At 39.9% G+C, this 13,134-nt stretch overlaps 1 protein-coding gene across 1 annotated transcript in view; it reads right to left on the bottom strand.

The window, feature by feature from the left end:
- Positions 1–13,134, bottom strand: part of TTBK2 (tau tubulin kinase 2) — a 2,201,340-nt gene that overhangs the window by 976,995 nt on the left and 1,211,211 nt on the right. The window contains exon 6 of the mRNA XM_044074209.1: positions 8,834–8,938. Within this exon, the coding sequence (XP_043930144.1) occupies positions 8,834–8,938 (105 nt within the window). The remainder of the gene's footprint in view (positions 1–8,833; positions 8,939–13,134) is intronic.

The raw sequence follows: 13,134 nt of genomic DNA, 5'->3' as shown, positions 1-13,134 counted from the left end.
GTTCTCCATCATGATTTTATTTAGCAACAAATGAGTCTTTGTGCCATATGACTTTCTTTTATTACCCTTTAGTTCTAATGTCATTATTGAGTTTTCTTCTAAATGACTATAAACTCTGTCGGCATCAATTCCATTGTATAGTTTATATGTCATTAGAAGGCAAGTTACTGGTTTATAGTTTTTGGGACAGCTTGCAGGTTCACTCTTAAGTAGGAATATTGTTTTTCCTGTTATTAATCAGGCTGGCATCTGTTCGGGGTACTCACATAAATAGTTCATAGTCATGGCTAAGTCTTCATGTAAAGAAGTTAATGCTGTTAGCCAGACGTTAGGTACTGCATCTGGGCCTGGGGTTTTCCAATTAGGAACCTTCCTTAACTTTGTTTCAATCTCTCTGGCCATTACTTCATCCCATTCCATATTGTGTACATTTAAATTTCTTATTCTTTCTTTTACTTCTTCTATCCATTTAGCATCTTTATGTTCCACAGGATCTTCATAGATATTTCTCCAAAATATATCTATTTCTTTTTTTTTTTGGTGGTGCTAAAATTCCTTTTGCCTTGTTTCCCAATTCTATATAAAAACTTTTTAGGTCATCAATAAATTGCTTATTTTGTACTTTTCCTTTATATTTATTTGCGTATCTTCTAGGTTTTCTGCCTGTGCTGATACTTCTAGTTTATTATTTGTGATAATACACGATAGATCCTGATCTGTTCTGATACTGCACATTGCTTTTATCACTTTTATCTTTCTGAGTAGTTTTGTTGATCTGTTCCCTCTTCAATACTCTTCTAAAAGTGATACTTCTTGTCTCAATTGCTTTATAGTTTTTTTCTATTCGATACTTCCATGATGGCATTCAGTTTCTACCCTTCCTTTCCCTTACTACCCTGTATTTTTGTAGTAAGATTTTGTGTGTTATTAACTTAGTTGCACAGTAGTATATCCGATTTACTTCTGTTGTATCGCATGAATCATTATGGACAGTCCTAATTTCTGTGTTTGTTTTATCAAACTTCTAACTTTTTGGGTTTTATTGATTTTCTGCATTCTATTTCTTTTACTGATCTTAATATGTCTGTCCATCTGTATTAAATCAAGCAACTCTTCTCTTAGATCATTTTCTTCTAAACTGAGGGTACATTCTTTGTTCTACATTTCCTGTGGACATTCTATAGAAAGTTCCAAAGCATCTTCCTGTGCCACATTCTCTTCAGTTTCATCCTGTGTCATCTGTTGCTCTTTCATATGGGAACTCACTGGCGTATCACTCCACAACATTGACTGTGTCAGAGTTGCCACAAGTTCCTGTTCCTCCCTTTGCTGTGCAACTCCAACTGCACGTTTGTACTGGTTTCCTATGGAAAGCTCCAAAGTATCTTCATGTGGCAACTGATCACATCTTTCTTGCTCTACTTGTTTCTCCTTAATTTTGGAGATCCACTGCTCTATCCTGCTGTGGTGTTTTCTGAGTTAGATTTTCTACAATAAACCCTTCACTTTGTAGGTACTCCATAAACTCAGTTTCTGTTTCTTTAACTTCTCCATTACTCCCCTTTTCTACTTTTTCTCTTTGTTTTCTTATTATTTGAATTGTAAAAATGTCCTTGTCTGGTTGCCATTGCCTGTACTTCTCTTCAAATATCTTTGGTGCTACTCTTTTTGTATTGCTTAGTTTTGCTTTCTCCTTTCCATAAATACTACTCCTTATTAAATCTCTTTTTCTTTCCTAGCTCCATATTTATTCTTCAGATGTCTCCTGATCCTCCTGTTTCTCTTTTCTTTGGGGACTTGTTCCATCATGCTGTGATGTACGGTGTGTTAGACTTTCTACACTAAATCCTTCATTTTGCAAGTATTCCATAACTTCAACTTCTATTTTTTTAGCTTCTACTTTACTAATCTTCGGTTCTACATTCCCTCTTTGTGATCTTATTTTTTTATTTCTTTTTGAATATATTTGGGTCTGCCTTTTTTGTGCTGATTAATTTGGCTTTCTCTTTGCATGAATATTGCACCATATCAGATCTCTTTTTCTTTCCTATGTCCATATTTCTTTTTATACCTTTCAAAAGCCTCTAGATTTTGTTTTTTATATTTTTGCATGTCCTCATATGCTTCTTTTTCCAAACAGATCAAGGTTGATTGGTCTATATAATCTTTTTTTATTAATCTGTTGTATTAATGAACACAAATTTTTATTTGAAGCTTCTTTCCTCTAATTTCTCTCATAATTTTTTTGTATATCTTCTGTCTGGAAATTCTCGGCTTCTTGCATAATGGTAATAATATTTAATTTCTTTTTTATCCTCAACAGTCTGCTTTGTCATCTTTATGTCTCTTTTTTGGCCCATCAGTTTTTGTGATTTTTGTGGACTGCTACTTCCTTCTACAACAGGGGGCCTCCCCCTCAGCCTGGCCTAGCCCCTTTGCATGAATGTTTTCATGTCTTGAGAATTCTACACACTCATGCTTTCCCAGTTTTGGCACAAGTGTGCCTACCAGGACTGGACACTTTTTTATCCTGGGTCTTGTGCACCCAGCTATCTTTTTTTATTTTTTAACCTACTTCTGTCCATGATACATGCTATATAAAATAGAATCTATATATCAGTGTCATCTTGGTGAGATTTTGTGAAAAACAGGGTCCACCTTGTGAAGGTACTCACCAAGACTGGAGGATGAACTCAATTCCAGTAATACTACTCACCTTTGCTTACTGACTTATCTCTCCATTCGGACCCCACAAGATCTATATACTTATACAAAGAGTCTTGTTTTCCACAAGGCAAAAGCAGCTAGATACAAATCCTTATGGATTTTGAACACGTCCCTTTTTCTAAGCTAGTTTTTCTCTACTTTTGCTCAAGTCCTCAGGACGTTTGGTACATCTACTACAGCTGTAATTCAAAGTATGTGGCTTATGCTGCCATTTATGACAACTGTATGGAATTTTATAAGCTTTCACAAAGAAAAGACTACTAAAATCACCCTCTGTAAAGTCACCACTTCTGTGACTCACAACAGAAATGAATCAGAAAGGTGGTGATGTAGAGAGTTTACTACAGAAGAAAGAGCTGCAGTGACAGGTGAAATTAAATACCACTGCAGCTTCTGGTTTGAATTACTCAGTTTGTATAAGAAGTATTTTGAAGTGTAGAGCTACAGCACATTAATTTGTAGTGTGATAATGAATTTTACTCATTTCTTTTCATGAATCATTTTAATGCAACCTTGTGAGCACTGCAATTTTGTTGGGTTTGCTGATGACTGTCTCATGATTATGTACATTAAATACAAACCATGAAATGTTTTTTAAAAAATGAATGGAAACATTAGATCTTTTATTTAACAAAATTTCCTTTATTACTGTTGATTTTTGTTACAGAACAGAGCTCCTGGCCATGGTTCTTTTTTAACATCTTTACTAGGTTATCACTTATGACGTAGGCAAACATATATTTATATAAAAGAACACAAACCTTGTTAACATTTTCACAGTTACAAACATTACACATCACATATATTTTTATATACAATCATCATCAATTTAACATTACATAATTGATCAATTCTTGTCTTCCCTAAACTTCAGTCCTCCTCCAAAACAATATTCTGCATGTATTGTTCCAATTCCCATTTTTTTCCTATATAATCTGCTCCTACCCTTTTCTAAATATCCCACTTCTAGCTCTTTTATCTTTGTTACAATATTCACTACTTAAAATGCAGTTGGTTTAGCATTGATTTCCTTTTTCTAGTAACTGCTTTTTTGATAGCCACCAAAATAAAACTCAACAAGGCCTTATTCTAGTCAGTTCAGCTCCTGTATCTCAGCTCATAAAAATCACTTCTTTAGTTACACCAGTTTGTTCATCCAATATTTTTTATAGAGTACTCTGCAGAGAATTGTTAAAATCTACCAATTTACTACACTCCCAAAACATATGTTCCCACTTATCTCTTTCTTCCCCATCACACCTCCAACATTTGATATTTGCCAGAGGAAAAATTCTTTGGAGTCTGCTTGTTATAAAAATTCTTAAGCAAATAATTCCAAGTAAAATTCCTAAGTCTTCTAGACTTTGTTGCATATATGGGAGCTATACATACGTCCTCACATTATTTCTTTGTGAATTGCTTATCCAATCTCTCTCTACAATCTTTTCTAACCTCCCCTGATTGATTCCTGTAGTTATCCTGCAATATTTTATATGCTCTACTAATTAGCCCTTTTTTAACAGTAGCTTCTGTTATAGCTTCAAATAAAACCTCCACCAGAGCAGTGCTTTCATTTAGGGCTCTCTGGTCCCTTTCTCTTTGCCTGTACTCTGATATGAATTCTTGATAGGGAAGATAGTCTGTAGCCTGCAGTCCAAATGTCTTCTTGGCCTCTTCACAGTTACTACCTTTCTCTCTCTAGTTATTTTCTTGCCATGGCTCTCTATCAAAATAATTTTCAACTCTCATAAATAAAAGAAGCATCATGTGTGATAGATTAAAGGATGGTCTTGAAGAGAGACAGAGTTAAATGAACATGTGATTAAGACAGACACTACTCACAAATAAGCTTTGAAACTGTTACTAAGTGTTATAAGAATACATTACTTTCACCTACTATTTACTTCCTAATTGCCAAGTAACATATAAAGTTGCATTGCCTATGTCTGCATTCATGAAAGAAACCTAGTGGAGGTGCACTTGACTTTGCTGCCTGGCCTGGAACTCAAAAAGACACTTTGGGTACTGGGGCAATATACATATGCTAGAAGTCTAAATTTCAAAATGCACTCACTCGAGGCACTCCTTAAAATGGAGAACATCGATATCTGTGCAGTGACTGAGACCTGGTTCAAGGCTCCAGAGAGCACCCCTACACTACCAGGCTATAATTCATACCACATTTTTCGGCCATCTAACCTGGACCGAAACACCAAAGGTGGGGGTGTGTCCATATTCATTAAGGATATCCACACCTCCAGGCTAGTTGCTCAGCATAATGCATCTGAGGTTATCCAAGTGCAACTAACTCTTGGCAAAACTGCAATCCAAATTGTAGCTTGCTACAGATCCCCCACCATGCCCCAGGATTCCCACTCCTCTTTTCTTGATGTACTGGAAAATATTAGGGTTCAACCAAACACCCTAATAATGGGCGACTTCAACTACCCCACCATTAACTGGGAAAACTCGTGTACTAACTCCTTAGCGCAATGCTTTCTGGAATTCATAAACTCCAATGCCCTAGATCAACTTATCCACACCCCCACCAGGGGCAACAATATCCTAGACCTAGTCATTACCAACATGAGTGAATGGTGTTCCACACCTGAAGTCAACTCCTCGTTTGGTCTGATCCGACCATAAGCTAATCACCCTTGATATCCACATCCCACATCCATCCCCCATTAAGGAAACCACAGTAAGAAATTTCTCCAAAGCCAACTTCATGCTTCTTAAGACAGAAGTAGTGAACTTCATGAAACCCATGCAGATGGACAATACAGTTACAACTGCTGAATCCTACACAAATGCACTCTATAAGCACCTACATGAGTGCATGGATCGTGCTATCCCAAACAGAACCAAGACGCTATCCTCCAAAAAAAGGAAGCCAATCTGGTGGTCCCCTGCCATAAACAAACTGTACAACAAAAGGAAGAAACTGTTGCAAAAGAGAGTAAAATCCCATGAGTGGATGAGCTCCCTGGTCAGCCTCAGTAAGAAGCTGAGATCCCTTATAAGATCCTCCAAAGCTAGCTATGAAAATAAAACTGCCACTAATTCCAAGGATAACCACAAAGCATTCTATAGCTATGTCAAGAATCTCAATGGCAACACCCAGATCTGCTCTGAGTTACAGCACAAAGGCATGAAAATTACAGAACCAACTGATATTGCCAACATCCTGGCAGATAGGTTCAGTGCTAACTTTACCCCCCACCCCTAAAGGGCCCATATCTATACAGGAAGAATGCAGAGTCCCTGTAATCACAACTACGCAGGTGAAAGCTGCACTCTCTAAAGCCAAAAACACAGCATCCATGGGACCGGACAACATCCCAGGCTGCGTTTTACATGAACTTCAGAATGAACTGGCTCCCCACTTAAGCACCATGTTCAATAATAGCCTCGCATCAGGCTTTGTGCCCACTGAATGGCGCACAGCAACAGTTATCCCACTTCACAAAGGGGGAGCCACCACTGATCCCAGGAACTACAGACCTATTAGCCTGACGAGCTTGGTCTGCAAAGCCATGGAACGTACTATCATGGAATTCATAAACAAAGACATTGGTAACCTCCAAATTCTGGATCCCACCCAGTTCAGGTTTGTGAAAGGCAGATCATGCCTCCTGAACCTGATCGACTTCTTTGAGGCAGACACCAAAGCCGTAGATGAGGGTAAAGTGGTTCACACAGCCTATCTTGACCTCGCCAAGGCTTTCGACACCATCCCCCATTCTGGAATTATAGCTAAACTCAATAAACAAGGCATAAATCCCTATGTCACAAGATGGGTTGCCAACTGGCTCACTGACAGAACCTACACTGTAAAAGTTGCAGACTCCAAATCTGACCTCAAACCAGTGACAAGTGGAGTACCACAGGGTTCCATCCTGGGACCGCTCCTGTTTGGTATCTACTTCGCTGAAGTACAGGCTAACACAGAAGGCCTCTGGCTAACGAAGTTTGCAGATGACTGCACACTAGGAGCCATAGTCAAGTTCCCAAATGATGTGAACATCCTACAGAAGGGGCTCTCCGAGACAGATGCCTGGTTGTCAGAGCCATGGCCTCAAGCTCAATGCCAAAAAGTGCAGTGTCATCCCCTTTGGTAAAAACTCTGTACCCATGAACTACCAACAAAGGCAGCAATCTACTTAACACCGAATGCGTGATAAGAGACCTTGGGACCCAGGTGGACAGTAGTCTCTCCTTTGATAGTCACATCGCCACAGTAGTCAGGAAGTCCTTCTACGTGGCATACCTCATCATAAAAGGGTTCTCGTCCAGGAAAAAAAGAGGTCATAGTTACCCTCTATTAATCACTCATTAGACCCATTATAGAGTACAACGCCCATTTTGGAATGTACCTCATAAGACATCTGCAGCAGCTGGAAAGGCCACAGAAGTACCTCACAAAGAGGATTACTGGACTCAAACAAATGCCCTACACTGACCGCCTCAAAAAACTCCAGCTGTACTCCGTAGCATATAGCCTACTCATAGGTGATCTCTGCCTAACATATAAAGGCTATGTCAAACCCAAAGCTGTTGGGACATGCTACACCTAAAGAAATCTCAATCCCTCCAAACTACACGCTCTAGGGACCTAAACCTTGTCACCACAATAAACAGGACATGCTGGAGGGATAGATTCCTATCCCAGAGACTTCCCATACTCTGGAACAGGCTACCCATCTATGTCAAGCAAAGTTCTTCATTAGAACGCTTCAAGAAAAATCTTGATGAGTGGATGGGAAATAGGAAATACACCCCGGGATCACTTCTGTGTCTCTGCTCGTCAGTGGCACAGGAAAATAACGTTCTTGGGTGGCGTAAGCCAGGGAACCTTGTTGGCTAGGCTTGCATAGGCCCTTGGGCCGATAGCCTAGTACCTACCTATGAACCTATGAAGCAGTGATGAACATATCTATTACAACAAACCATCCATTATGCCAAAAAAAAAAACAACTGTCAAGATGTTTCATACTCTGAACCTCCACAGTGTGTAACATGGAAATTCATAAAAGTGTCTGGGAGACTATTGCTTATGCAGCTACTCTACAAGATGAGTCTGTGCAGAACTTGAAAGTGGTAGAAGGCAGGGTATACCAAATGTGGCCCTAAACCATATTTACGTGTGGTGGTACCTCACATACTGACAGCTCATGGTACCAACCCTAGAATTCTCCTTCATTGTCTGTATACCCCACAGATATATTGATATTTTCCTCCAGTGCAGGAGGGGTTGATGCTATTACGTGTATACCAGAATACAATGGTCTACACAAGGTCCTTGTGCAAAACAGCACAGCAGTTAAAATATAACAATTAACAGCATTTAAACTATAAGACTGCTTAACAGTTGAATCAACACAAGGAGATAGCCATAATCTAAAGCAGTGTTGCTCATGACAAATGGCTCTATGTTCCTTAATGAAATAGCAGGTTAAGACATGTTGACTGAAATTAGAAGCTAGCTGCTAACTTCAAAGTCAACTTGTGACAAGAAAATAACCTGTAATAGCTCTAAGCAGCGTCAGTTCATCAACAGCAGCACATTTAGAATATGCTGCCAAGTGTTACTGAACAATTACAAATACACATGCAAAAAATGTTGGATTTACTGTCTTATGAGGAGATGAAATTTGACTTAGAAGTGTTGTCTTCTGTGCAACTACACTGTAGAATTATATTTTCTGGAAACTTAAAATTATAAATGTAAGTAAATTCAGTATATGTAACCTGTGACAACAAAAACTGTAAATGTTTAATTTACAGTTTTTGCTTATCTATAAATGATCAATTAGCTGTATGAACTATGTCCTTTTGTGACATGTGAAATGTAACTTGCAATTATTGTGGAGCTTTTCTCCCCGGGCCGCGACTGAAAATGGGCTCTTCTTGGCCCAGTGGACTTCCGCGGTCATCAAACTTAAATAAATAAATAAAAATAGAACTGATCTAATCCACAGACTGCACATTTAACATCACACTACATGCCTTTCCTATGCAACTAATCAGAATAAATTTGCAGTACATAGAGATGAATGGAGGTGAACAATGAATGGCCATTAAAATGCACAAAGTATCAACTTACCGGTCGGACCTCTCCACATGAGTTGGTAAACTGACGAGCCAAGCCAAAATCCAGCATATAGCATTTACGGCAAGTACTAGGAAATCGTCCCATAGCAAAATTTGACTGAAAAATGAGTAAAAAAAAAAAAAAAATTTTCCATAATGTAGTTCTAAGACATTACATTCCAAATGACATTTCATGTGCTTTTTTGTTTGCATTATTTAGATAATATATCCAGACTGCAATCAATCCGATTGGTACCTTACTCATATCAGAAATATTTATTGATACTTTTTAATTTTTTTGTATCCTTCCACTATATATCTTCCAGATGATCATCTGCCACTATCTGCTGCAATTACCCATAATCTTTGTCTCTCCAACACTACCCCCACAGGTTAGGGCAGCCTAAGCTGCTGAAAGAATGACAAAGGACAGGGGAAATACAAAGTGTAGCCTTCTGCAGTATCATATATGGTGTCATGTACCCAAGGAATTTCCTGGAATATCCCAACAGGGCAAAGCTGCTGATATCATGCTTAGTGAGCATAAAATAATGGCGACATTTAGCTTTCTTTCAGTCCAAGCTCTATGGTAGCTTAATGCACTGCCATGAAGTGGTGGACTAGTTTTTCAGTGGGCATTATATGTATGCTGGAAAAAGTACAGTTGTGTAAAATCTTACCATAACAGTAGATGCTGTTCTCTTCACTGTTGCAGTACTCATTACGCTAGGGATTCCCTGCCAAGGGTAGTCCGATGTTCGGCAGTAAACCAAAGCATTAGGTTGTAACAGGAACATCTTACATCACAAGTATGCTCCCTGTGCACAGCATAGGGCATAAAGGTGACGTACAGATGTACCATCCTCAGAACTGAAAAGCCTCAGAAGGAACAACGGTCCATGGAAAAAAGAGGAACAAGTGTATCCAGAAGGAGAAAGAAATGGGGAGGAGGGAGGGAGCAAATACTGCAACAGTGAAGAGAAGGACATCTACTGTTATGGTAAGATTTTACACAATTGTACTATGTCCTTCTATATCATTGTTGCAGCATTCCTTACAGTAGGGAGAGTACTAAAAGCTCAGGAAGAAAGGTGGGAGGTGAAAGGTCCAGCAGAACTTTCAAGAAAACCATGCTGGATAGTCCGGGCAAATCCAGGTCTAGCCTAGAAACCACAACCAACTTATAGTGCTTGATAAAAGTATGCACAGAAGTCCAAGTAGCTGCCTCAAGGATGGAGTTCGTATCTAAACCTTTGAAAAAAGCACCAGAAGAAGCCACAACCATGGTAGAATGCACCTTAACAGAAGAAAAAAGTATTTTTCCATAATAAGAGTAACAAAAGGAAACAGCCTTAGATAGCCATGAAGAAATAGTTTGCTTAGCAACTGCCAAACCCAAAGACCTAGGATGAAAGGAACCAAAAAGTTGCTCAGATTTAAGAATGGCCTTAGTTTTACCTACATAATACCAGAATTGTCTATGCAAATCCAAAGTGTGAAGAATCTTCTCACTAGCAGACTGCAGAGAAGGGAAAAAAGCGGGTAAATGAATAGACTGATCAAGAGAAAACTCAATAACTACCTTGGGCATAAAGGAAGGATTAATACGAAGAGACGTCCTTGTCCTTAAGAAAAACTAAAAAAGGAGCAACAGCCATAAGGGCCTGCAGTTCAGATAACCATCTGGCTGAGTTAAGGGGCAAAAGAAGAACAGTCTTCCAAAAACAATGCTGTAAGAAGCTGAAGCTGCAGGTTCAAAAGGAACCTGAGTCAATTTATAAGACAAAATTAAGATCTCAGGAAGGAGGAATGTGCTTCCTGGGGGGGGGGGGGGGTCTAATATGAAGGACACCTTTAAGGAATTGCTTGACCTCAAATCTAGAAGCCAAAGGCAGACAAGCAGAAAAGGGTGATAGGTGGGCTTTAGCATTAAATTATGCCAACTCAACATTGAACAACTCACACAAATAAGAGAGAACCAAAGATACTAATCTATGAACCTATGAAAGTGGATTCAGGTTATTAGCAAGACACCAAACAGAAAATCTCTTCCATTTGGACAAATAAGATTTCTGGTAGTGGATTTCCTGACCTCCTTTAGAACCTGAAATACATCCTCAGAAAAAGGTGCGTCTAGAAAGGTATCAAAACCCTATCACCCACAGTGCCAGTTGAACAGTGGACAAGTGGGGATGGATGACAGACCCCCTTGTTCTGTGTGGGTAGGTCCACCCTGTGAGACAGCTTGTAATGATTGCCTTTGATGCAGAAGAAGAGGAAATGAATGCTGTCTGTGCCAAAAGGGAGTCTCCAACAAGATTTTGGGAGAGTCTTGTTCTATCTTGAACAAGAACCTTGGCATGACAGGAAGGGGAGGGAAGACAAAAAAATCCTCTTCCAGGAAAAAGATAGGGTGTCCACCTTCCAAGCCACAGGACACGGGACTCTGGTGCAAAGGAGAGGAAGTTCTGTTCAGAGGGGAGGCAAAAAGATGTACCCGAGGAATACTCCACTGGTGGACAATGTCCAGATAATGTCCACAAATACACCTTTGTGAAGCATCCACTCATGAGTATCTGTTAGGGACATGCTCAGACAGTCTGCCACAGTCTTCAGGTCTGAAGGAATACAAATAGCTTGGAGAGTCACCTGATACTTGACAGTTAGATCTTAAATCTGAAGAGCTAGTCTACGCAAAAAGTAAGACCATGTTCTCCATTGCTTGTTGAAGTACCACAACACTGTGTTACTGTCAGTGAATATTTTGATGGGCCCTGGAAGGAAAAGGGAATGGAAAGCTTCTCTGATATTGATATGGTCCTTCCTTTCACTAAGGGGCCAAATGCCCTGAACTTTAAGAGGGCCAACGTAAGCTCCCTATGCCGCGTCTGAGGCATCTGAAAAGAGTTCCTGAGCTGGGACTGGAGGCTAAAAAGGAGGTCCTGGATTGAGAGACAGTTGACAAATCCACCATGAGAGCTCTAACTTGAGACATGAGGGAAGAGGAACTGGAAAGTCTAAAGGATGAGAATGTTGAAGCCAGGCTCACTTTAGGAACCACTGAAACTTCCTCATATGAAGTCTGGCCAGAGGAAGCATAGGAATGATGAAAGCCATGTATCCTAGAGGCCTTAGAAACTCTCCGACTGTAATGAAGGCCAGAAGAAGAAGGGATTGAAAGAATGTTATCAGCGTCAAAGCCATGGGAGGATGCAGGGTTGCCAGCACTGGAAGTCTGTAGCCTGCACCCAAGAAAGACATGATCCTGAGAAGGAGTCAGGAAGGATTTTTGGAAGGTCACTGTAAACCCTAGGCTTTGCAGAAGACAAACAGTATAGTGAGGATGCTACAACAAAATCTCTGGACATGAAACTTGAATGAGCAAGTTGTCCAGATAAGGAAAGATCCTAATTCCCCCATCCTGCAGGAATCAATGACAGGAATGAGGCATTTGGCGAAGACCATTGGGGCAGTAGAGAGGTTAAAGGGCAAAGCAAAGAACTGAAAATGTCAGGACGCAACAGAGAAACAAAAACATTTCTTGAATAGGAATATACAGATTGGCATCCTAGACATCCAGAGAGACTAGGAAAGCCTGAGGAAGAAGAAGAGGAAATAAGGTTTGAAGGGATATCATTCAAAAGGAAGGAGCCTTCAGAAAGGTGTTGAGCTGAGATAGATCCAGAACAGGTGTCCAGGTGCCTTCTTTCCCAGGAACCAGCAACATTCTGGAATAAAATTCCTTCCCCTTTTGAGAGAGCAAAACTGCTTAGATGGTTCCTTGAGACAACAGGCTCTGAAGGACATACGGAAAAAAGGGCAGCTGTTCCTGAGAAGGTTGTGGAATGCCCAAAAAGGGGTGAAGGGATTTCCAAATCATGTACTACCCCTAATGAATTATGGAAAACCCGAGTCCTGAGTGATCTGTAACCAATTTGGAAGGGAGGACAGGGAAAGACAAAGAGATAGAGGAACTTGGCTGAGGAGAGAGGGAAGAAGATAGTCAAACAGAACCTGGGTTTTCTGGGAAAAGGGGCTTCTGAGCCGGAGAAGTCTGACTGGACTCAGCAGGAGGAACCTTTCTAGTACCTTTTTTTACCCTTGGGAGAGGGCAAAACTGTCTATGGACAAAGGCAATCTTTTGTAGGGTAATTCCTCTGAAATTTGGGAACGGGGAAACAAAAAAATGTGTTTCAGTACCTGCATAGAATCTACCCTTTTCCTGAAGAGATTTAAAAAGTTCAGAAGCCACAGAACCAGAGAGGGTTTTATTGTCAAGACGAGCATCCATCAGCTTAGCCTTGATACCATCAG

This window comes from Protopterus annectens, chromosome 6.part0 (genome assembly GCF_019279795.1).
Source record: "Protopterus annectens isolate FY-2018-M chromosome 6.part0, PAN1.0, whole genome shotgun sequence".
NCBI classification, from domain to species: domain Eukaryota; kingdom Metazoa; phylum Chordata; order Ceratodontiformes; family Protopteridae; genus Protopterus; species Protopterus annectens.
Note: the sequence above shows the minus strand (reverse complement) of the source record. Positions and strands in the feature narration are given on the sequence as shown.